General features: G+C 40.2%; 1 protein-coding gene across 1 annotated transcript; it reads left to right on the forward strand.

The window, feature by feature from the left end:
* Window positions 1-4,524: 4,524 nt before the first annotated feature.
* gfpt2 (glutamine-fructose-6-phosphate transaminase 2) lies at window positions 4,525-23,168 on the forward strand. Its single transcript, XM_030739351.1, has 19 exons — window positions 4,525-4,649; window positions 5,723-5,830; window positions 7,987-8,094; window positions 8,410-8,535; window positions 9,365-9,423; window positions 9,713-9,847; window positions 10,777-10,838; window positions 15,372-15,451; window positions 17,386-17,503; window positions 17,641-17,804; window positions 18,129-18,224; window positions 18,342-18,439; window positions 18,609-18,729; window positions 18,992-19,149; window positions 19,289-19,403; window positions 19,556-19,683; window positions 21,284-21,451; window positions 21,570-21,731; window positions 22,106-23,168. The coding sequence occupies exons 1-19, from the start codon at window positions 4,643-4,645 to the stop codon at window positions 22,148-22,150; spliced, it is 2,058 nt and encodes a 685-aa protein (XP_030595211.1). The 5' UTR covers window positions 4,525-4,642; the 3' UTR covers window positions 22,151-23,168.
* The last annotated feature ends 3,584 nt before the right edge of the window (window positions 23,169-26,752 follow it).

Below are 26,752 nucleotides of genomic sequence, written 5' to 3' on the forward strand. Positions count from 1 at the left end.
CATCTGTATTGCCAAAAAGCTGTCTATTCAGAAATATATCAGAGCGCAAAACTGCTTTTCTACTGCAGTGTGAAAGATAATAGTGTCGCTATGTGTATTGTATACACTGTCAAACACAGGACACAAATTTGAGAACTGCAGATTTTCTAGATGTTCTGGGTTTTGTATGATTTTGTTGTTATTGTTGATCTGTTTTGGGTTTTTTTTTTTTCCTTGTTTGTTTGTTTTTTTGTGCTTTCAGAAAAAGAAAGCTGAAAAATCAAAGGAAAGATGGACTTAAAGTTACTACCTGTTCTATATAACCCAGTTTCCAGCCTCAGGCCATCATGCTGTTGGTCTCTGTGCAGTTCAATAGTCATTTTCCTGCCATCCCCCACCGAGAAAGACTGTTAGGCCCTCCTGTGCTGGCCTCCAGGACCTAACTCAAAGCAGATGTGAGGGGAGAATCCTGTACAAATTAAGTCTGAACAGTCAGGCTTAGCTGCTCAATTCACAAGAACCACATCCGGGTGATCTACTCAGACCTTAAACACTCACGCACACCAGCGTCTGGCATGCTTTAAACATTTCCACGAAGCCCTGCCCGTGTGTGTGTTCGTGTGTGAAATCGAAACACACGAGTGTGGAGATGAGTCAGATCCTGATATAAAAGAAGAATTTAATACCCGAGACATGAATTGTGCAAGTGAGCAAAGTACATAATATTTTATAATTTAAATCACACAGCTCAGGCTGCCTTATGTAATCTGCCCCAAAGCCTGATGTGTCTCATTTATCTACACGACTTGGCTACTGACCAATTAATATAATCATTTTGACACAGGTATCATTACTAATGTTTACACAAACTTTATTATTCGACTACAAATTACAAAAACTGTTGCCAACATCACACATTGTGCATATTCTGCCAGACAGATTTAGTTAATGATTAATTTGAGTTTTTATATGGTTATGACTCTGTTTTATGTGGTGCATAAATCTGAGCCATATTTCTGACACTTGTTCTGTTGTGAAAAGAATGCAGCAGTTAGATTGGATGAATAACCAGTAAAATATCAATAAATCACAATCCAACTAACTACACAATATGAGTTAAAGGTTTATGGTTCAAATGCCCAAAGTGAAAATAAGTTAAAGTCATGAAACTTCCTTCTTCCTGCTTCCTTCTTGATAAGCTGTAGCCAAATCTCGCCTTTTGTCCATCGTTTTATATCATCGTAGTCATTAAAGAACCTTTGATCTTTGGGGTGAATCTCATTGGATAACAGTGTCAAATGTCACGCATAATTATACTTATTAATCCCCTAAGCCGGGAGAGGAATGTGGTTCTTTGGCTTTCGTCTCTGATTCTCACTCATTCACATCTACAGCAGCACACCTTGACATGTGTTTGCACACAGTGCAAAAAAAAAAAAAAAAAGGATTGTACACAATAAAATATTCTTAATCTTTTACTGATTAGACAAGCTTGTAGATTTGGGTAGGCGTTTTTAATGTTTAAAGGTTTCATACAATCACGGGTCACAACAGAGTCTTCCTCAGTATGGATTTGGAAAAAGTGAGGTGAGGCGTGTAACTTGGGCAGACACTCACACATTCCTTAAGAGTACGCATGGGCTGTGGTCAGAAGGAACACAGAAACACCCATGTCATACTTCGCTGAGTTTGGTGCTTTGGCTTTATTAATTTAACAGGACTTCTTCCAAACAGTTTATCGCATGCACCCTCCCATTGCGTGACACCCATGCAACTGAGATACAGGCAGGGGCACAGATAAGCAGGGTTTGTGTCTGGCTGTCTGCCTTAATAATCTTAACATTGTACGTGTACATAAATCGACATAAACCTGTCAGTCAATTTTTTTTTTTAACCTTCATTAATAATAAATGTTGCCTTGGAATCAGATCAAAGCACTTGTGAGACCTTTGCACCATGGAAAAGTAGAGCAGCGGGAGCAATAATGCTGATAGGGATTTAAAAGTTACAGTAAATGCACAATTTCTATTCTTGAAGGATGTTTCAGTACAGTTTTCTTCTTGTTGTCATGGTGATATCACTTAAGAACTGAAATAAATAAATAAAAGTGCTTTGTCCAGGCAGAGTTTTTAGCATTACACCAGACTGTCACTGCACTGTTGCTAGAACTCATCAAAGTGTGTTTGTATTATTTACCACATAACACAACAGGGGTCTTATAGGAGTGAGGATGCATGCAGGAAGTATTATTTTTCCTAGCAAAAGAAAAAAGTGCCATTGTTTCTTTAGGATCACAGTTTAATAGCATAATGATATCTGACACTCGTTATCCAAAGAGCTTTATCAACAAACAGAGTTTACAAAAGAAAAATGGTGATTAAATAAACAGATCTCATGGTTTACGGGAATCTTCAAGAAATTCCATAATTAATAAATAAATATTCCCAGGTATAGTATCTACCTTTTCTTATCTACATTATTCATTACATCATTGGTAATATTAAGTGTAGAAATATATAAAGGTTTATAGTCCATTATCAAACAACAACCACTCCTGTGGCATTGCTAAAGAGTTTGTCATTTCTCATAACAAATGTAAGTTCCACAGAAACAAAAATGGATTATTGTAACTTGAGTCCTGAACAGAAGTGGGTTATCAAAGAATACGCTCGGACATTCCTTTTGTGGAATACACAACGAGGCAGGATTGGGATTGCTAGTCCAGTTTGACCAGAGGGGCTCTAAGGAATCCAAAGAGGTTAGTTTTACACCTGCAGGCTGTATAACTGAGAAACAGAGGACAGGGGGGGAAAAATGTTAGAATACCTGGAGCTCCGGGGCTTCACGAAGTTGTTTCACAGAGAAGTAGGAGATGAGAAAACATTAGTCATCACTAGTATGACAGACATCTGTCATCTGTCAAGCCTGCAAATGATGTTCCAATGATTTATTTACCCTTAATTGTTATTTTTATTCTTAGTTTCCTTTCAGTGGACACACTTTCATCCTTAATGCAAGTTTTCCAGGTGCTTTATTGTCATCAGGTGTGCCCATTGTTCCTCATTCCTGAGCTACTGTCATTCCTGGATGAGTACCGCAAAATTAAATGGACATAAACTTGTATAAAATGTATTCATATATTTACTATGCAGAAAATATTATTTTCCTAGAAGATAATATGCAGACAGTGATGACTCTATATATATATATATATATATATATATATATATATATATATATATATATATATATATATATATATATTAGGGGTGGGACTCGATTAAAAAAATTAATCTAATTAATTAGGAGCTTTGTAATTAATTAATCGAAATTATTCGCATTTTAATCACATTTAAATATTTAACATGATAATTATTAATTTAAGTTTGGTTGATGAATGAATCAATATACATAAGCTTAAACTTCAAAATGTTGTTTATTTTCCCACCAGTCTGCTACACAGACCAACAAAGGGTGGAAGTGCTCCTGTGATAAGCAAACTCCTGAAATTAAAGTTAAGCATCATAACTGGATAGTTTTATTCAACATTAATGTCTCACTTGTTATAGTTGGAAATTAATCATTCTCTCAGCTGTGTTCCTTGATGTTGAAATGTGTTATGTTTGTTTTAACAGCTTATTTTGAATTAAAGACTTCAAATAAACCACAAAAAGGAGAAAAAGTTCGTTCTCCGTTTAACCAGCTGTTTTTACACAGCTGTGCTTCGCACTCACGGTTGCTAGGCGACATGAGCTACGCAGAGGTGAGGGCAGGTGATGCTGATATGAAGGCTAGCTGCTCACTTCCAGTCTCTGCGGTCTACGTGGGCTGCGAAGGCTACGTGGGCCGGGTCCTTCGAAGGATGCGGCCCCTGAATTTGGGCATTGTGCGTCGATATAATCTGTATGCCTGGAACTCGCGCACTGAGAAACGTTCCACGGTGCAAAGTGCGATTAAAATGCGTTAAAACTTTTAATTCGTTATTTTCCCCGTAATTAATTAATCGAAATTAACGCGTTAAAGTCCCACCCCTCATATATATATATATATATATATATATATATATATATATATATATATATATATATATATATATCCTAGTTTCCTATTCTGCTAGATTTGTTTATTTCTGAGATTGGTTGCTCTTCAATAAAAACAGAACATTTTAGTTTAATCCAAGTCGTTTTTCTATAAATATAGATTAATAGATTAATGCAGGTGCTTCTGTTCGGTATTAGTAGAGGGTCTGTTGGCTTTATTGATCACTGACAGTCTGATTCTTTATTCAGGACCTCCTGAAGATGACGGGGGGGGGGGGGGGGGGGGGGTGGAGGGGGGGGGGGGGGTATAACCTTATCCAAATGTGTAATCAAAGATTCATACTGTGGCCTACGCTCCACAGTATGAAGCGTAGTACGTTGGCAGGTGGGTTGGGATGTAACTTAGTCCATCCGATGAAGCGCTGAACACCTGTGAGGCACCAGGGTGGTGTTAACAGGACAGGGGTGGCGTTAGAGGAGGTGGTGCCACAGCGTCTCCAGGAAACACTATTTAAATACAGTGGGAGTGTGCCGGAGAGCGCAGTCCGTCTGGATTTAATGCGGAATAGGTACAAGCTCTTTATTATTTTAACAGAACGAGGAGCGACGACAAAGCTTGAGCCATGTGTGGTAAGGTTTCTTTTCATAAAGTTTTTTTTTTTTTTTTAAAGATTGTTGGAAAGGCTGCGGCAATTACGCACAACAGTTGCTTTGATGGACTGTAGCCAGTAAATCTATACCGATGTTTTGAATGCAAGTTATAAAGCAAGATATGGTCAAATTCGTGATTTTACGATAGTTTTGTGCAGTTACTTTGAATTTTGTATAGTTTTGCTGGTTAAAAGTCTCAGCTTTCAGGTCTGTGCTTGAAAAACTTTAGACTCAGCTGCTACGTGTCACTGTTTTTACTCACGGGTGTAAGGGACACGAGAGAGAAATTATACCAGGCAGCAACTGTAAAAATGGGATTTAATGTATGAAGCTATCTAAATCACACACATCCACATTGAGTCACGTAAAGCTTGAGATATTCGTGCGTCTCACACCTTTTTTTTTACGACTCTTAAACAAGGACGTTTACTGCCTGAAGTAAATCTTTAACAGTTCTTCGGCCTCACCCCAAGCTTGCAAGAATGAAGCCGATATTCTAAGAGTTTTACCTTACCCTCTTCACCTGGCTGCTCCAACACTGCGCGCAATGTTTGTGCATCAATGGCCAGCTGTGTGCCTGCGGGAGCAGAGCTGCCCGGAACATTCCTGCAAACACACCGCACACAGACACGCGCCACACGCACACACACAGTCGTGTTTCCACCACTTAAGAGGATATTGCCTGATTCTGACTCCCCTAACCCAAAAAAAAAGTCCTTATACTGACTTACACGTGTTATAGACTCATTGACCCAACTCTCACATTCAGACATAAGAGATTCTCATGTACTTGAGTGCAATGTGATGCCTCTTCTTCTTCTTCTTTTTCATACCAAGCATAGAAGAATAAATTGGGTGAAGATTATATTGGATAGCCATATTTTTCTTTATTAATGACCTATTAAGAAAACACACTAAATATTAATGATCTGTCCACTGTGTGAACTTGGATGATTTGTCTCAGAGATTTAGTCGTAATAAATGGCTGAAATAACTGAGCTCTGACTGCAGCACTGAGGACTGAGGTTCTGCTATTTCTCTGTCTCCAAAAGGGATCTTTGCCTACCTGAATTACCAAGTGCCTCGCACCAGAAAGGAGATATTTGAGACGCTGGTGAAAGGCCTGCAGAGACTGGAGTACAGAGGCTACGATTCAGCAGGTAAGACACTCCGCTTCACAGAGTCACCACACACAGCACAAATGCTTTAAGTATTCCCTGACCACAGCTGTGAATCATAACTGAAAAACTCTAAGCGTCACTGAGATGCAGTGAATACTATAGTCTTTTTACGGCACACCCTTGTCCTTTGAACTGCTTCCAACTACGCATGCAGTCCAACTTAGAAATTAAATACTCTTCAGTGTTTTCACTTGAGGAACTGGTGTAACACCTGATACCTATAAATATCAGAAATATGAGATAATATTTAGTGCCGACTGCACACACACATACACCCCCCCCCCCCCCCACACACACACACACACACACACATACACCCCCCCACACACACACACACACACACCGTCATCAGTATACCTTTTATTCTATAAGTATATCTGACACACTCAGATTTCTGACTAGGACCCCAGGGGGAACCTATTTAGACAATAACAATATCAGTTTTAGGGTCATCATAGCACAGAGCTCTTCTCAAAACACCTGCTGCTGTTTCACAGATTCTGGTAGTAGTTTCTGACACGACTTCACCTACTTCCAGGGTGCACAAAGACAAGGAAGAAGTGGTAATTGTGCAGTTGACCAATGATTATTTGAAAGTATTAAAAGATCAGATTGGCCTCGCTTTCAAACTTAGCAGATTGGGAAAATGGAGGTGAAAAAGTTGTTTTGAAGGTGAATAATATGACAGAAGTTTTTTTTTTTTTTCTCTTGCACCTCTGAATGACAGTACACAGTAAAAAGTGTATGTGCAGAAAATTGAAGTCAGAATTCTGAAAACATTGTTTTCAGAATTTTAAGTGACTTCAACTTTCTGCAAGTATAACCAGTTACCTAAGACCCTAGAAACCGTCATTCCCCTGCATGTGAGGACTCTTGGTATCATTTTCGTTTCACCTATGAAATTGGACTCAGTGGTACAAGGTTGTCTTTTACAGCTGAGTAATATTGTCATATTGAATTCTGTCCTCTTTCTCAAGGATAAGAACATTGTTACTACTGCACTAATCTCCTACAGACTTTATTACTGCAGCTTACCGCCCCTGCGTATTACTCAGTGAGCACTATCTTGTCTGAATGCTTCTGCAATATGCTTCAACAGATCTTGCTCCACTACTTTAACTGATTGATTTTTGAGGCTTCTTCGTAAGGAAGAGCGTGCTTATGCGGGGTCAGCTACAAGTTGTGTGAAATGGTTCTCCTGTCGCAATCAAATGTTCTTCTTCCAACACGCAGATGCAAATTTTATCTCACTTAATGATGTTATCACATTTTTTTATTCAGTTCTGTCCAGTTTTCATTTAAGTAAGCTTGAAGATGTGACAAAAAGGACTGCATTTGAACCTGCACACAGTGATGAAGATTAACACTTATAATAAACCTCAAACAGGAAGAATCACCAGTAACCGGCACACTACCTGAATGAAATCTTTTACCTTTTAATTGATAGTCCAAGCTTATTTCACTCTGGCATATTTCCTAAGAAAGATTTTCCAAGTTTGGCATCTGCAGCTACCGCTCTTTCCAATGAAAATTTTTCCCACTCAGTTGGCATATCAGAGTCGTGTTCACAGGAATACCACAGTTTCCAGAGGTGTCTTTTTCTTTCTGCCTTTCTGCTCCATCCCCTGAGCTTTTCTCCTTCTTTGTGTATTCCAGTTCAGCAATTACACATCAAACCAATGGATCAACAGGAAATTTGCCATTGTATTTTATTATTGTCTGGTAGTATTACGCTAAGTCACAATACCTGCTTTAAAGAGAAACACACCAGGTTGGGGGATCACTTGGAGCCTTTCTGCAATGCGGCACACAAAAACACACCCATACACACACATACACCTGTGTTTGTTCATCCTGTTTGAGCAGGATGAAGAAACAGAATCAGACGTTCGCTGTGAAACACTTACATGCATGCAAAGCACAGATAATACCCCCTATAATAACATATTGTATCTCAATATGATGATTATGACATATCTCACTGCACTTTCTGAATTCATTTTCCTAATAGTTTTTTATTGTAAGCTTTATATTAACTATGACCTCTTATCACATGCTTGTGTTTGCTGCCCTTTTTGTTTAAAAAATAACCCACCCACCTTTCCCATACCCACTCCTTCTGTGCCTGTTGTCAGGACTTGCTGTGGATGGCCCTAGCAAGATAACCAGTGACCTCAAGAACAACACAATCTGTTTATTCAAGAAGACGGGGAAGGTCAAGGCCCTGGATGAGGAAATTTACAGTGGGTTTATGCACATTTGACTCTTATTCCTTGCAATCTTTATTTTTATGTTTCTTTTGCAGAATGAATTATATAGAGGTAAAAGACAGTATTACAGCATGCCATTATTTTTTTGTTTTTAGTGACCCCATTCTGTGTCCATTCACTCGATGCTGACAGGCTCAAAAAGCTCTCGTATAATGTTTCTTAGATTATCTTGCTTTTTGCACGACACTCCCTTCATCGGGCATATTGAGCTGCATTTATCCATCTTTAAAAGCCCCTGAATTCTTTTCATGTCAGTAACAGGACTTCTTTTGTGCTTTGTTTGTCCAGAGAAAGACTCGCTGAACCTCGATGAAGAACTGGTCACGCACTTCGGCGTCGCTCACACCAGATGGGCCACACACGGAGAGCCGAGCGCCCTCAACAGCCACCCTCACCGCTCTGATAAGAATAATGGTGACATATACTTACGAAAATGCATTTAAAGCTGTGGTGGGCTGCAAGTCTCTGAAAAAAAATAATAATAATTTCAGATCAAATCAGGTGACTAGACATTTCATGTCTTTTCTAGATTTCTGCTGCTTTAACTTCCATCTATGCAAATCACATGCAAACAGTTTAAATGAAACACATTAGCTTTTGTTTTCTGTAAAGACACAATCAACTTTATTTAGCACATACTTCACACACATACACACCTATATATGTGGCACCCTAGTGACAGACTAGCTGGTTTGACACACACCTTCTGAAGGTGTGTGTCAAACCATACCTATGTAAGTGGCACACTAATGGCAGACGAGCTGGTTCATTTCGAACCTTCAGAAGGTGTGTGTCAAACCAGGTAGTCTGTCATTAGGGTGCCACATATATAGGTGTGTATGTGTGTGAAGTATGTGCTAAATAAAGGTGGTCATTAGTGTACCACATACATAGGTGTGCCAGCTATGTAGCTTAGCTTTAGACCATGTTCATCAGAGTCCAAAGTGTTACAGAAAATTAGAAAACTGGCCCACATGTTTTTGGAAAAGATAGCAGTATTAATGTGTGGTTATTGTCATGATAATGTATAATTGTGTGGTTGTTTGTGACTTTTTTAATGGTCCTCCTTGACCATGCATTGGTGACTTTATTCAGTTGCTGCTAAAACGAGTTTAAACATTCCTTAAATAAGGGTAACCTGTAAAACTTGCCTCACCGCAGACGTGGCATGGCATTGTCAGGCCATAAAGGTGCAGCAGGTCCATGGTTTGTCTAATCTGTTCACTCTGCCTGCCTTCCTCAGAGTTTGTTGTCATTCACAATGGCATCATTACCAACTACAAAGAGCTGAAGGAGTACCTGGTAGGTCGTGACCCCCTTGAAGAAATCTTCTTGACATTAAAAAAAAAGAAAACTCATACAGTCCCAGTCAAAAGTTTGGGTACACTTACCCACTGTGACAGTGTCCAAACTTTTGACTGGTACTGTTTGTTAAAGGCCTTATTGCCATTGTCATGTTATATGCCACATTCTTTTTAGCCCAAGGTTTAAGGTTGACAAAGACTGCTGAAGTATATTGAATTATTATATAAAATTATTATTATATAAAATTATTATATAAAGTTAACTGCACTTTTTTAACCTCCCTCAGATCACCAAAGGATATGAGTTTGAGTCAGAGACAGACACGGAGGTGATCCCAAAGCTGATCAAATATATCTATGACAACAGAGAGAGTGACAGCATCACCTTCTCCACGCTGGTAGAGAGGGTCATTAAACAGCTGGTGAGTCGCTCACATGGCAAGAACACACACTGACCTACTTTATGGCTTCATAGGTAGTGTTGTCATCAGTATTGCTCTTTGCCTTTCTTCTACAGTTTTACTTCAGTTAAAGCGATGGAAAATTTTGCAAACAGTTTGCTGGTAACCATGAAGGCTGAAAGACTGTGACAGTCAGAGTGTGACAGACACTCATTTACTTGTTTTACTTGGTGTGAAACTGCTTACATTTCCTGTCCATTAAAAAAAAAACAAAAAAACATATTCCATTACAAACACAATCTCTATGGCAATGCCTAACAGCATCATCAGTGACATCATTACTCACAGGAAGGGGGGGGTTTAGATGAAGAAATCCTTCATTTTGAGTCATGTGAGTGTCTCAATCTCGCTGTAGAAGCACAGAGGAAGTATATGCACCCATCCTGAGTAATGGGAACCAGACAATTCAGATACCCACTGAAAAAGTCCCACATCCATGGCACTCAACCACCACCCCCCCCACTTCACCACCACAACCACAAACCCAGCCAGTTTGGCTTTTAGTAACCACCACAAGCAGACTTGAAGTCAGTGCTTTCGAAACACAGCTGAGCTTAAACAATAGGGGTCTTATTTCTTTTCACCCCCTGTCCCTCCACACACCCACCCATCCACCTTGTACCCCAACACCCCTCTCTCCCCCTACACACACACAGACACACACATTTGAAACCCCACAGAGCCAGGAGAAACATTTGTTTGCATTCAGTTTCTCTCAAAGGTTCCACACTTTCCTGGAATCTGGAATTACCTTTGCATTAACTTTCAAAGATTTTGTTTTGTTTTATTGTCTTTCCTCCTCACCCCTCTTTATCACAACACTTATTTAATTTAATTCTTTCATCAAACTTACGTGACCTCTCTTTTCCCTCTGCTTCTTTCTGTGTTAGGAGGGGGCCTTTGCTCTCGTGTTTAAAAGCCGTCATTACCCCGGAGAGGCCGTGTCAACCAGGTTAGTATGCACGCTCTGACGCACACGCAGCCACACATGCAGCCCAGTACCATTTAAATGAACCGGCCTCTCTGGGAATGAGTCAATTCTGTTCCTGCAACTATGAAGCAATACCCCTTAGATTTGTGAGTTGTGGCTTATCGTAGCTTACATTTACTAACTAAGACAAGACTCTGGAACTTCCTTTGATTACAATAGTGGGCATCTCTGCTGAGTCCAGCTATATGTGTCAGCACAATCTGCATCTTAAAACCGGAGGCTGAATTCAGAGCCTCCCTCTCCCTTCTGGGCCTCTGGCCGTTGGGCTGCTGGCCCTGCGCCACCTTCTCCGTGACTCACTAACAAAGAGCGGTTCGTGTTTCAGCTGTAGGAAATGAGTCCGGCCCACATGAAATTCCAGGTTAATTGCTTCTCATCATTTTATTTCATACCTTTCCTGGTTCGGTGACCTGCAAGAGATCAGGGAAATGCAGTGCACTGGAGTAAGTTAATGAGAGAGGGAAAAATGAGGAAAGCAGTACAGCAGCAAACTGTAACTTTAGGGTTATGTTAGGGTTAGTTTTTAAGAGTTATTCCTGGCACTCAGGAGTCTTTGCCATCTGTGTGCTGAAAGCTGATATCAGTGTAATGCATGTCATTGGCTATACTACTTGTAGTTCACGTGTTTAACAGTCAGCATTGTCTGCCAAGACAGAGGGATGGGGGAATGTTTGCAATTATCTAGTGATGCTAGCCACCACCCACTCTTTGCCATCATGGATGAACTTCGCAAGAATACTTTTACTCTCTCCACCTTGGCCTCGCTTTCTCTGACTTTCTATCGTTTTCTCTCATGTCTTCTATTTAATCCAAGCTCTATCATACCCCGTTTGAAGGTGCCTCACTTTATCGCTGTGCCTTTAAAGCCTGCTGTGGAGATAGTAAAGCAGATGCTGTTGTGTTAGTCGTCACACCCCTCTGATTCTGCACATGCTTTGTAAAAATCCCACACTGGGGTGTGCTCGGTGTGGTTTAGTGTAAACAAGCAAAAGTGTTGTAAAGAGTGGCCTTTTGAACACCATTACTGTGGAAATCCTTGTGTATAAGGCTATCCCTTTGCTTCACTTCTTCTCGTCTCTCCTTCCTTGGGCGTAAATATTGTATTAGATAGCCACCACATGTTTCTGTTTGCAAACCTCCCTTTTCGAGCCCCACACCCCTTAAAACAACCATCAGTGTTGCGTCAACAGAGCCCCAAGAGACACACTAAGCAGAGAGGAAAGATGCAGACTTGAGCAGGAGGAGAAGTAAGGAGAGGCCTTTAGAGCACAGTTTCTTAAGAGGTGGTGGGTTTTTTTATATGGTGTTTGATCTGCAATCACAAGAGTGTCTGTTAAGGTTATAGGTATATGTTTGTACTAGGGCTGCAACGATTCATCAAATAACTCCATCATAAAAAACATTCATAGCAATCTTTTTAATTTGATGCTTCATTTAAACTCAGGTGTGCGCTCGGGTGTTACAATGTAAGCATGCGTTTCACCCACATTTCCGACTAAAAATAGACCTGCAGTCGAAACGTATCCTGGAGCACGTGTGTGGATAAAAAGTATTGCAACATTAGGCCTGTGCAGCCCACTGTTTTCCCAAGAAAAAGACTGATTATACAACAGCAGCACCAAAGATGATCCTGTCATAGATTAATGTGGATCTGTCCGCACTCACACACACACACACACAGCGATGAGCAATGAAGCAGAGCTGTTACAGAGATCGTGAGTTCAAGTGAAGTGAAAGGAAAAAGGTTTTCTAATGCCCAAACCAGCAGCACTTGTTCCTGTAACCACCATTACACCCTTTACTGGGAAGCAGCTGGCCAGAGCCCTTCTTTAACCCACGTTCAACAAGTCCCAGCGTGATGAGGAGAGAACTTTGTAGCTGCTCCCATTTTTTTGTTTTACACAGAGGAAAATCTACAGGAAAGATACTTAAGTTAAAATAAAATATGCAGATGATCTGTTAACTTGGTCTGACATGATGTTTACATCAGGAAGCTCACTGAAGGCTGATAGCAGCCGTCCTGCTTTCTATCACAGGGACACCGGTGTTGTGCCAGAAAGTGATTTCTGATGTTTCTTTGTGTGTGTGTGTGTGTGTGTGTGTGTGTGTGTGTGTGTTTTATGTATAATGTCTTTGCCTATATGGGTAAATAGACTGTGAAATGCTTATATAGAAAATGAAAAAATGACATGTTTTGCAAGTATCTTCATGACGCTGCATTACTATAACTATATTATAATCAGTGCAATCCTTTTTGGCCATTTAAAATATCTTTATAACAACTGTAATCTTAAATTTGTTGCCATTTCTGTTGCCCTCTTGACCAGCTCTGTCTTAAAAAAGAAATTTTTAATAAAATAAAGAATATATATATATATATATATATATATATATATATATATATATATATATATATATATATATATATATATATATATATATATATATATATATATATATACAAACCGGATTCCAAAAAAGTTGGGACAAGTAGCAATAAGTGGCTGGAAAAAGGAAATTGAGCATATAACGAACAGCTGGAAGACCAATGAACACTAATTAGGTCAATTGACAACATGATTGGGTATAAAAAGAGCTTCTCAGAGTGTCAGTGTCTCTCTGAAGCCAAGATGGTAAGAGGATCACCAATTCCACCATTGTTGCCCAGAAAGATAGTGCAGCAATACCAGAATGGTGTTACCCAGAGTAAAATAGCAAAGACTTTCAAGTTATCATCATCAACTGTGCATAACATCATCAAAAGATTCAGAGAATCTGGAACAATCGCTGTGCGTAAGGGTCAAGGCCGTAAAACTCTACTGGATGCTCGTGACGTCCGGGCCCTTAAACGTCACTGCACCTCAAACAGAAATGCCACTGTCACGGAAATAACAGAATGGGCTCAGGAATACTTCCAGAACACATTGTCAGTGAACACAATCCACCGTGCCATCCGCCGTTGCCAGCTGAAACTCTACAGTGCAAAGAGGAAGCCATTTCTAAGCAAGCTCCACAAGCTCAGATGTTTGCACTGGGCCAGGGGTCTTTTAAAATGGAGTGTGGCAAAATGGAAGACTGTTCTGTGGTCAGATGAGTCACGATTTGAAGTTCTTTATGGAACACTGGGACGCCATGTCATCCGGACCAGAGAGGACAAGGATAACCCAAGTTGTTATCAACGCTCCGTTCAGAAGCCTGCATCACTGATAGTATGGGGTTGCATGAGTGCTTGTGGCATGGGCAGCTTGCATGTCCGGAAAGGCACCATTAATGCAGAGAACTATGTTCAGGTTCTAGAACAACATATGCTCCCATCTAGACGTCATCTCTTTCAGGGAAGACCCTGCATTTTTCAACAAGATAATGCCAGACCACATTCTGCAGCAATCACATCATGGCTATGTAGGAGAACGATCCGGGTACTCAAATGGCCAGCCTGCAGTCCAGATCTTTCACTATAGAGAACATTTGGTGCATCATAAAGAGGAAGGTGCGACAAAGAAGGCCCAAGACGATTGAACAGTTAGAGGCCTGTATTAGACATGAATGGGAGAGCATTCCTATTTCTAAACTTGAGAAACTGGTCTCCTCTGTCCCCAGACGTCTGTTGAGTGTTGTAAGAAGAAGGGGGGATGCCACACAGTGGTAAAAATGGCCTTGTCCCAACTTTTTTGGGATTTGTTGACGCCATGTACTTTTGAAACAACATATTTTTCCCTTAAAATGATACATTCTCTCAGTTTAAACTTTTGATCTGTGATTTGTGTTCTATTCTGAATAAAATATTAGATGTTGGCACCTCCACATTATTGCATTCAGTTTTTATTCACAATTTGTTTAGTGTCCCAACTTTTTTGGAATCCGGTTTGTATATAAGTCACTTTGCCAAAAAGGGAATGCAGCTACTATCTTGTGACAGGAATGTTGTTTCTGACTCAAAACGACTTAATATTATTCATAAGAGATATGTTTGACACATGCTTCACTTATTATAGGCTAAAAAGTATAAGTAAATATCAGGAGTCACTTTTTGGCACAACAAGCAGTGGCGAGTCTCGGTGGGGGTTGAGATTGTACTTATTTCAAGGCTTTATTAAGATTATGTTGCAGATTTTAATTAATACAAACATAAATTTTCTGCAGCAGAAAACGTTGCAAAGCATGGGGAAAATCCTAGTTCCAGAATGTCGATGTGCTCACTTTTCTTCATGTTCCTTTAATTGATTACAACCACACGTACATTCCAGGAGACATAACATCACTATTTTTGCTTCCTCTTAAATGAAGAGGCATGACAAGAAGACAGAGTAAAGCCTTTTTTTATTTTATGCCTTAGTTTAGGTTGCATGTATACTTTATGTTGACATTACTGTACTTTTTCTTAGATTTAGTTCAGTAAAGTATGTCAAATTATCTCAAATTACCCATATTTTCTCTCCTTTTTCCCCCCAATTCTGTCTCTTCTCCTCCACCTGCTTCATTTGACCTTGGCAGGAGAGGAAGTCCTCTGGTCATTGGTGTGCGAAGTGAGCATGAGCTGCCTGCTGAGCACATCCCCGTCCAGTACAAGAGTGGTGAGTTCTGTTCCTCTTTGTGTGCCTTCATCCACTTACACTGCGCCCTAAATCTGTCTAGATGCATGCATAAACGCAGAGACCTACTGTGCATATACAGATTTACAGCCCCACAGAAACAAGTGCTAGACTTGATAAAATAGTCAGATTATCAAGATCAGTGCGGCATGAAATAATCCAAAATGATTTGGATCAGGAATTTAAGGATGAGGTGAAGATCCAAACCATTAATGTATCAGCATTCAGCATTTTCTTACTTATGGGTGCCTCTTAGTCCAAAGATTAGTCATTCCAGTTCAGTTTTGATAAACTGGGATTTAAATATGTAAGTACGTTTGCAGTATGTAATCCTGAAACAAATTGAGTTTAACGAAATTCAAGAATTCCCCTGCTCGGGTCCAAACCTTTGAAGCCGCCCACTCCTGCGGACTCACTGATTCATGTGGCGTATCCACATGACACAGCGTCCTCTAAGTTAAAAAGCTCAGTCCAGTGAGAACAGCAGAAAGACTAATGATTAGCCAGTCAGCTCCATGAGCAAGAATAACACCAATGTTTAAATTGAGCACAGCCTCAGTTCTGCCAGGCCATGGAGTCGAGCTCAACCAGTCATGTCAGGTCAGCCAACACACATCAGCTGATGTCTGAGTTGATACCCTTCCTATCTGATCTGATCTGTCTGTCTGTCAGTCTGTCTGTCTGTCTTCTAAATTGCTGGATAGCTACTTACACCATATCTACTAAAATTTATAATCCCAGATTAGCTGGAAACTGGGAATTCATTTAGTAACCAGACAGATTAAGTAAAGAAAATTGGTGCTGGGCACATTTGTTATTCTCTTTCGCTGTTCTTAAAATGAAAAGTGTGAAATTTTCCTTTCGCGGTTTGAAGCTTGGTCAGGATTACAAACAGTCTTGTCCTTGCCATGTAATGCTTCCTTTAAAAAGGGCTTAAAATAGACAGATACAATTAAAAAAGCTAGCTGTATTTCCAAATGGAGAAATTGCAGGCTGACTTATGTGTACAGGTAAAGGTGCTACAGGAGACTCAGAGTATATGTATACTGTGAGGAGGAGGATGGTTTGCCTCTGCATGCAGTCCAGTCTTAGGTACACAATAAGACTTCACAGAGGGACATCAGTATCCCTCAGCAAATTTAAATTTCATTAAGAAAATCTACAGAAGGTCGATTTTGTTGCCTTTCCCCCCCTTTTTTTTTGCCACTCCAAGATAACCTAAATACTTTTGAATCTTTTAACTTACAGTAACAAATAACAGTATCTTCTTGCGCTTCATAGCTTCTATCCTGTGCAATGTAAAGTTTTCTCACTTTGGCGCCCCCAAATGCTTACCATTACCATTGCCATCAAGAATGCAAATGAATGAAAGCTTCTTTCAGCTGCTCCCTTCTTCACAAGGGGTCACCACAGCAGGTAGCTCCACATGTTTGCTTTGGCAGATTTTTTTTTTTTTTTTTTTGACTCCAGATGTCCTTCCTGACACAACCCCAAAGGGATTTGTGTCTCCTCCCAGGATCAAACTGGGAATCTTTCGCTTATTGGAAAATGTGCAAAACACAAACGAATAAACAAAAATAAATACGGTGAAACAGAATAGATGGGAAACGTGCAAAGGTTCAGGAATCGGGGCCAAATCAAAGAATGCACAAGACCAGAAATAAAATCTTAAATCATATTAAGAAAGCCATAATGCACAGAAGACTGCTTAGCATGGCAAACAAGAAGCAAATCCATATGATGAATTCAAAGCAAAATTCCAAGATAGGGCTAATCATAAACGAGGAACTGAAACCTCGTAAATAAAAATGATAAGGACAGATGGCTGGGCATATTGACTACAATCAGTACAAAGACAAAATGGCAAAAACAGCAGTATGCCACTGACCCTTGACTTTAGACTTCTGACCCTGCAGGTCACCACAAGGAGGAAGTCCATGAGAAGAACAGCCATAACCGATCTGACTGCTCCAATGCCATCAACTCTGTGGGGGACGGCAGGGCTGTGGAGTATTATTTTGCTTCTGACGCAAGGTGAGGATTCTCTTATGTAACTGCGTCTTGTGGTGAATCCAATTCAAATAGACAGTATCACTAATTAATATTATTTATTCTTTTTTTTTTTCTAACCATATTTTCTGTCTAATTTCCGTGTTTCTGTCTACCCACAGTGCCATCATTGAGCACACCAACAAGGTGTTGTACTTGGAGGATGATGACATCGCAGTAGTGACCGAAGGGAAACTCTCCATCCACAGAATGAACCGGCAGGCCGGTGAAGACCCAGTCAGAGCAATTCAGACCCTACAAATGGAGCTGCAGCAGATCATGAAAGGTCATATGCTATTTAAAACAGCCATTTTGTTATGTGTTGAATTTGAGGACAAGTCATGGCTTTTAGGTGGCTTAGTTTAGAAAAGAAGTTTCATTTCAACAGAAGTGGGAAAAGTAGAGAAATAGCACGTACTGTGTTGGCAGCGCTACAAATGCAAGTTAATGGTTGCGCTTGCTCGCCCTCTGCTGGCTGAACAAGTGAAAGCACAACCTCACAAACTGCATATGTCTTTATTTTCTGTCTCACCTCTTGCTAGGAAAGCACTCAGCACGCCAGTGTTTCAGAGAACGTGATGTTAATATAAACTTCTCTTTTCCTTTGCAGGAAACTTTGATGCCTTCATGCAGAAGGAGATCTTTGAGCAGCCAGAGTCAGTAGTCAACACTATGAGGGGCCGGATTTGTTTTGACTCCAAAAAAGGTGACCAGCTCGTCCTATCTTCTACCATATCCTACCACTGTCTGACAGAAGTGTTGTGATCACTGCAGCCCCAAACATGTTACCAATGTACGTTATCGTTGTATCGTTATCCCTCAGTTGTTCTTGGGGGCCTGAAGGACCACCTGAAAGAAATAAAGCGTTGCAGACGGCTAATTATGATTGGTTGTGGCACGAGTTTCCATGCTGCAGTGGCTGTGAGTAGAGCGATTACATTTCTATTATAGCTTGAATAGGCCTGACGATGGCATTTTGTGTCAAAAGAGATAATCATTAGTAACAGTCTAGTTCAAAGCATGAAATTATTGTATGGATGGAGTGTGGCGATGCTAATGAATCTACTGTTTTTATCCATTTGCTCTGCAGACCAGGCAGATCCTTGAGGAGCTGACAGAATTGCCTGTCATGGTGGAGCTGGCGAGCGACTTCCTGGACCGTATCACGCCTGTTTTCAGAGATGACGTTTGCTTCTTTATCAGCCAGTCAGGTGACAATGACGCACAATAATCCTGGTTACCTGTTAGCCCCCCCCCCCCCCCCCCCCCCCCCCCCCCCCCCCCCTCCTTTATACTTCTGATTTCTGCATCATAAAAGTGGATTTAAAAAGAAAAAGGTTCTCCACACTGTCTGTTCCTGTTGATAAAACCTGTTGATATTTAATGCCTTCTTCACTTGTTCCTTAAAAAGGGATGTTGTTGTGGTTTATTTGCACACTATGAACATGTGTTTTCATTCTCTCTGCTCCTCAGGAGAGACAGCAGACTCTTTGATGGCATTGCGCTACTGCAAAGACCGTGGCGCTCTGACAGTTGGTATAACCAACACTGTTGGCAGCTCTATTTGTAGAGAAACTGACTGTGGAGTCCACATAAATGCTGGGCCTGAGATCGGAGTGGCTAGCACAAAGGTATGGCTGGTTTAAATGGTGAAATCTCCTCTTTCAAACCTGTGAAAGAAGCGTGTCATTTGCTTAATTGGTGGTTTCTGCCACACTGTTCATCACAACTTGGGAAAATAAAGTGTTTTTTTTTTTTTTTTTCATCCAGGCTTACACCAGTCAATTTGTGGCACTCGTTATGTTTGGCCTGATGATGAGTGAGGACAGGCTGTCCCTACAGAAGAGAAGAGAGGAAATCCTCAATGGCCTCAAAGTGCTACCTGGTCCGTATGCCCACAAATCACACAAAAAGCCTTCTGTGGTTTCAAAAAAAGCACCTTAATGTGAACAAACATTAATGCATCCCCTGTGCTCTTGTGCTTTCACTATAAAAATATTTAACTCACCATTATTCGTTGTTCTTTCTCCCTCTTAGAGCTAATAAAGAAGGTGTTGTCCCTGAATGAGAAGATTAAGGCCATTGCCAATGAACTGTATGAGCAAAGGTCCCTTTTGGTTATGGGCAGAGGTTTCAACTATGCCACCTGCCTGGAGGGGGCGCTGGTGAGTTGAAAAAAAAATGCTGTAATTATCTGTCATAAAATGAGTAATTAGGAATCAGGACATGTGATTAATCTTTACAGAGAAATTGCTTTTTTTTTAACAGTTGCTCAAATAAAAGCAATTCTAAATAATTATTAACAAAATTATAAACAATTAAATGGCAGTACCAAAAGAAGTTATATAACTGGATAGCCATAGGAATGATGTTCAGTGGGGCATTTAGTCATTATTAGTCTTGGGTTGAACGTGCGCCTCTGGTTAGCCAGAACACTGTGTAAAGGGCAGGGAACATTGTCTGTGATGCAGAGGAGTTTTGACAACATCCTCCTCTCTGCTACTACATGTAGATGGTCCAATTCCACCCACAGGATTGAGCCTTGTGAACAAGTTTATTGAGTTTTTTTTAGTATCACACACCCTCAAGCCTTTGCTCCAATTTATCACATAGATTTATCACAACATAGAAAACAGCTCCGATCATCGAAGACTCAAGAAACATCTTTAGCATGGTGTCATTTACGCTGCAGGAACGGGGGCCTCGGCATGAAAAAGAGCCAATCCTGGCCCTTCTTTGATTTAGAAATCAGGCAGAATGTCTTCCACAGGATGGGGACCAGATGTGAGCTAAGGTTATAAAAAAAAAAAAAAAAATGCTGGAGATGCGCATTATGCCATGCACTGTTTGGCTGATGTCATTGTGCCTGCCTTAGTTAGTACCCTCCTCATCTGCTCAGTGAGGTGGGTAGTGGATTGAAGGTGTCATTTTTGGGTGTCTGCTGATAAATGTAATCAGTAGGTGCCTGCATGCTGGATCTCTTAAAGAAACTGTTGGTGTCTACGTTATAGCTGCTGGGCTTGTAACCAGGGATGGTCCTCATGCCTTTCCAGTTCTGCAGCTTCTGTGCCAGCTTCTGCCTTGCACCCTTGTCTGTTATTCACTGAGAGTTGTTTTCAGACCTTTTTAATCTCCTCCCTGTCACCTGACCTGAATACCCTTTTTTTTTTTTTTTTGTCATGACCAGTCTGGCAACAGGTATTGCTTATAAAGGTGACAAGCCCTCTACTTCTTCCTTGCCATTCTCAGATTGTTTCATGCCATAATTGAAAGGATCTTTTCTTAGGCAATCAAACATTGCCTCAGCGATGTTGCATCTTATATGTCCTCCTCTCCATTTTCCTTCTTCCTCTGCATCCTCTGCATGTCCTTGTGATTTCTGCAAGGATATTTGTTGTTGAGCCGATAGCTACGTAGGCTTGCTTCGGTATGTTCAGCTGGTCCCTGCTGTAAACAATGTAAGCGTGTAGCTGATGGGCAACAGTGCTGTCCTTGAAAAAAAGGACATAATGAGAAGAAAAGTCATCTAACTATCATATCCAGAGATATGACTCAGAAAAATCACCAGCAAGAATCCAAACAAGTCTGAGGGAAAATAAAATGAAGGTGAAGTTGCATGAGAAATTAGAAAACAACTAGCTTTAATAATACTAAGCTGCATGCAGAGTTTCCATACCATACAAAGAACGCTGGCTGTGCAGTATTTTATCTCTGTTATTCTTTGTATCATACTAAACAAGTTTTATTGTTTATATTCCATTGCAGAAAATTAAGGAGATCACTTACATGCACTCGGAGGGCATCCTGGCCGGGGAGCTGAAGCACGGTCCTCTGGCACTCGTAGACAAACACATGCCAGTCATCATGATCATCATGAGGGACGCCTGCTACGTGAAATGCCAGAATGCTCTGCAACAAATCACTGCCCGATCTGTAAGTCTTTGAAAAACACATTTTAAAGAAGACGACAAAAGTCACAAGTACGGCATAAATGAACGGACTGACAGACTAAAGTTAATACTCATGCCCTCTCGGCGTCTCTCTTCATCAGGGTCGGCCCATCATCATCTGTTGCCAGGATGACACTGAGGTGAATCAGAATGCCTACCAGACCATTGAACTGCCACAAACTGTGGACTGTCTGCAGGGTATCCTCAGCGTCATCCCTTTGCAGCTTATGTCATTTCACTTGGCTGTCCTGAGAGGATATGATGTAAGTGTTCGACACAGCTGTTGGTTTGATTACTGAGCAGAGTCCTAGGAATAAGGAAATCATACAAGTAAAGGATATTATAATTTTATGTGAAATCAGCAGGAAATAATCCTCATATTTAGATTTATATTTGCATAAAAAATGGTTATGGACTGTGTTTGTCTATATCAGTTTCACCCAGCATTGAGAGCAGCTAATGAGGAATGCATTCTTAAACACTGTGTGCTTCTGTTTATTTGCTTTTCCAAATCCGTGTTATGGTAAATCTTTACCAGTGTGCCATTGTTTTACCACCCATACTAATATGAAGTGCTGGGAAACATGTTGTTGATCGCATGTAATTTGCATGTAGTTTGTTTTGTTTGTTTTTTTAGGTTGACTTTCCCAGAAACTTGGCCAAGTCTGTGACAGTGGAATAGCTACAGTTCACAAAGCTCTGGAGAGGAGAGACGGCGCTTTAGGAGATTAACAGTGCAATTGTGCAATCGAACATTAAGTTGTGTGTGTGTGTGTGTGTGTGTGTGTGTGTGGTGTGTGTGTGTGTGTGTGTGTGTGTGTGTGTGTGTGTGTGTGTGTGTGTGTGTGTTTCTGTTTTGGATTATGGGGAGGTGGGAGGGCTATTGTCTATTGTACAATGAACTTCTATATATATTAAAAAAAAGCCAAATGTGAAATCAGACCAATACACTGCTGAGAATGGCCAGTGTCATTGAGGCCTTGCAGAGTAATCTATGAAAACGAGATGCTGTGCCTTTTTCCTAATCATATGATGAGCCAAAAACATGTAACAGGTTTAACATTGAAATGGTTTATTGAAGTGTTTACAGTTGTGCAATACGGGGACCAAATGTGCATTATGAATGTACAAATCATGTGGTGATTAATTCTCTTCCTATGTTATGAATTTCTTTTGTCCACTGGGGGCTGCTTACCTCTCTCTTGCAATATTGTGAAAGTTGTTTTTTTGTTGAGAGTCCTGATAGAGATTTCTAATACATCTCATTTTATAGATTTCATTGTAAAGTCATAAAATCACTGTGCCTGGTGGGCCAGTGACACATAACTTTGAATTTTTTTTTTTTTTTTTTTTATCTTAATTTAAAATATATTGTCTTTCTGTTCTGTTTCACCGAATTACAATTTTTAATGTCAGTTCACAGAAAAACATGGAATCCCTCCCAAAAAATCCGTTACTTCTAGGGTGGAGAATTTTGATTATTTAAAGAGCGCGTATGCAGCAAACACATAATATATCATGACTTTTAATAATAATAGTTTTCTTTTGCTCTCTTTGTTCAGACATTTGCATGGGTTTATAATAATTATAATAATATTAATCTGTATTTAACTGATTTTTTTTTATTATTTTGGGAGAACTAAAGAGATTTGATTTATATCTTTAATTATGATTGTGTTTTATACTTTATGCTTTATAGCCAAATGGGAACTGTCAATCAATAAAGAGAAAATGCTTTCTGCTCAAAAGGTTAGTTGGCTGTTCCTTTTGTCCCTTTTTTCCATTGACTTTCTAGTATTTTTAGTTAGTTATTGATTTTTTTCATATATATATATATATATATATATATATATATATATATATATATATATATATATATATATATATATATATATACGTTTTTATAAATGACCTGTAATCTCTTACTGACATTATTATGAACAATAACACGAAGGACAAAAACTTTCCTAAGTTTTTGTGAGGAAAAAAGCAACTTTGGGCCCACGTAAGTTATGCGTAATGACGTCATGCCCGTTCTGGGTCTCCGCTTGTTGTGGCGTTCCCTTCCTCCGCACCCGTCCGTCTGTGCTGCCGCTGGAGTTAGCTAGGAACTAGAGGAAGGTCTGTCAGTCGTGACAGCCGGGCCGACCGTTCTTCTTAACTTTTCTAAGTCCAGGTTGCGCCTGAAGAACCCGGGGAGTGTTTTATCTTTGTTTTCGATGCATGGGAGTGCCCTGGGAGAGCCGAAGGGAGAAGGTAAGTCTCGCCGCTGCAGCTGCCGCCTGCTGCCCGTCTGCTGCTGGTCCGCCGGAGCTTACATTTCAGCCCGACTACCGCATTGCTACCCACAGAATTGAAAAACAGTGGTAGTGTAGGCCCTGCTAACTTCGTACCTTTACTGAGGTGTGATGAACTCAGCTGTCGTTTATGCTGATGTAACTTTAGCGGTGTGGACCGATGATTTCTAACTGTGTTGAAGCACAGAGTGCCAGCAGTGCTGCGGCCACGGTGTGTCATACCCGGGTGACTTCATACCTTGGTGTGTGTGTGTGTGTGTGTGTGTGTGTGTGTGTGTGTGTGTGTGTGTGTGTGTGTGTGTGTGTGTGTTGTAGAGCAGGCGTTCGAAATGCTGTGAAATGCTAAAAATTCATCCCTGCTATGACACAGAGTTGTCAGTGCGCATAGCTTACCCACAGAGCCTCAAACACACATGTAGTCCAAATTAATGAGTGTTCTGTAGGCCTGCTCTCAAACCTGAACCACAGTTACCACAAGCGCAGGTGCAGATGCAATGAAACTGGGGGGGAATTTTTTTTTTCAGTCCAAGCCTGTTTTTCTGGCGTGTCAGAGGCAAGTTAAGCTCGTCAACGATTCTGGCAGTTTTTGTACACTGAACCTTATAGTGGGATCACATGGATGCTCAGTGTGTTTCTAACTTTGCTGTGTTTTTAAGCAACACATGAGGCACTGGCATGGCTTTTATTTACACATTTGCATCCTTGATTTTCTCCAGAAAGGCTGGTCTTAAAGCCTCATTTGATATATCTAATGCAGCAGCAGTCTCCATGTAGTTTTACCCACCCCTGCTATGTTTTATAACTCTGCTACATCACGATGAGATGCTGAGTCTTCGGGCCATGCTAATCTGATCTCATAGCCAGCTCACTGATTCCCATCTAACTCCCAAGTCAGGGCCACGTCAGACCCCAGGCTGCACTAGACTGAACTGGACAGTCACTGCAATGAGCTTTGGTTGTGGTCTGTAATGCTTTTGTGAAGGTCACTTCTCTCATCAACTCGTTGAGTATTGAAACCAACAGCATCATTTCATATTGCATAAATATGGATTTGTATAATGTCTGTCATAGGGTAAGGAAAAAAAGAGTGCTTGCCTCCCAACTTTTCGTTCCTAACAATATGCTAGAAACTATTCAGATTCATTCAGGCTTTTTGAAGTATATATCTGTTTGATATCTGAATGCTGGATTTTAGTAGAGTGGATCAGTCCTTACATATTTTTTTTTTCCCCTTGGTAGTTCAATTTCAGGCTCACCAACCACATGTTGAAGTGTCCTTGAGCAATGCACACACCTCTAAACTGCTTCAGAAAAATATGTTTAGGCCATATACACAGCGCCAGGCGAAAAAATACAAGTACACGTCAGTCTTTGTGGCTAAAATTGTCTTGAGTAATATGTGAAATAAAAATGATTATACCACTGTCCATTAACTGTCCTTGATCTTTTAAGTCTTTCTCTTGACTAAAAAACTGGAACCAGGTAAAGTAGTACTGCATAGGAAACTCTGTTACTTTATATTCATCTATAGGCTTCTTTTAGCGAAAGTAGACAAAAATCATAGGCAGTGTTTGAAAAAAAATTGGATGTAGCTTTTGGGTCTGAAAAGTGAAGCCAACATTGGAAGTTGGCTTCACTTTTCACTTTTTAATGGCCACCAGGGAGTGATACCTGTGTGTTCTGGTTCTGCAGAAGTCTGAGGGAAACTAAACCTCAGACTTGTCCTTTGTAAACACTGTCCTGGTGAGATGATGGGCTCAGTCACTCATTTTGGGGTCATAGTCAATACAACATAAAATCTGTTTTGTAAATTTTGGGCGTTCTAATTTTCAGAAAGGAAGGGAGGATTATCCAGGGTGGTTTCACTGTCAGGTTTCAGAACACCTACCAGATATGACACAGCAAAAACAGTTTTCTATAAACTTATAGTTTTGTAGGCAGCTTCAACAGTGTTGCTGTTAACCTTGGTGAGTAATGAATAATGGTATAATTCATAGGCAGGTTGTTTGTATTCTGTGATGTATCTTCCTTTTAGTGTGCCCACACTTGCTGAGGATTCTCTTGGGAACTTTTATCCACACAGATCGATTTCCCCTTTGAATTTGAATAAATTCCGTCCAGAATTATGACAGGTGTCTGCTTGTGTTTGCTTTCTGAGCCGTATGCAGTTTTAATCAAACAGTTGTTCCCTATCAACTTTAGAATTACCCTGTAGTTGAAAAAATACAAGTACACGTCACCAGGTGACTAATGAAGCTGCAGTGGTTTTGGTTATGAATAATGGCCCCTTCATAGCATTCTATAGCTTGTGTGTATTGCAAAGCAGCACATGAGGTATACGTATGTGTGTGTGTGTGTGTGTGTGTGTATATATATATATATATATATATATATATATATATATATTAGGGGTGGGACTTTAACGCGTTAATTTCGATTAATTCGATTAACACGTTAAAGCTTCATTAATTAATTAATTAATTAATTGTATTAATTAATTACAATTAACGAATTAAAATTTTTAACGCATTTTAATCGCACTTTGCACCGTGGAACGTTTCTCAGTGCACGAGTTCTGGGCATACAGATTATATCGACGCACAATGTCCAAATTCAGGGGCCGCATCCTGTGAAGGACCTGGCCCACGTCCTTCGCAGCCCACAAAGGCCAAGGCCGGAAGTGAGCGGCTATCCTTCATATCAGCGTCACCTGCCGTCACCTCTGTAGCTCATGTCGCCTAGCAACGTGAGTGCGAAGCACAGCTGTGTAAAAACAGCTGGTTAAACAGAGAACGAACTTTTTCTCCTTTTTGTGGTTTGATTTTAAGTCTTTAATTCAAAATAAGCTGTTAAAACAAGCATAACACATTTCAACATCAAGGAACACAGCTGAGCTAATGATTCATTTCCAACTATATTAAGTGAGACATTAATGTTGAATAAAACTATCCAGTTATGATGCTTAACTGTAATTTCAGGAGTTTGCT

Source organism: Archocentrus centrarchus, chromosome 10 (genome assembly GCF_007364275.1).
Source record: "Archocentrus centrarchus isolate MPI-CPG fArcCen1 chromosome 10, fArcCen1, whole genome shotgun sequence".
Classification (NCBI taxonomy): Eukaryota; Metazoa; Chordata; class Actinopteri; order Cichliformes; family Cichlidae; genus Archocentrus; species Archocentrus centrarchus.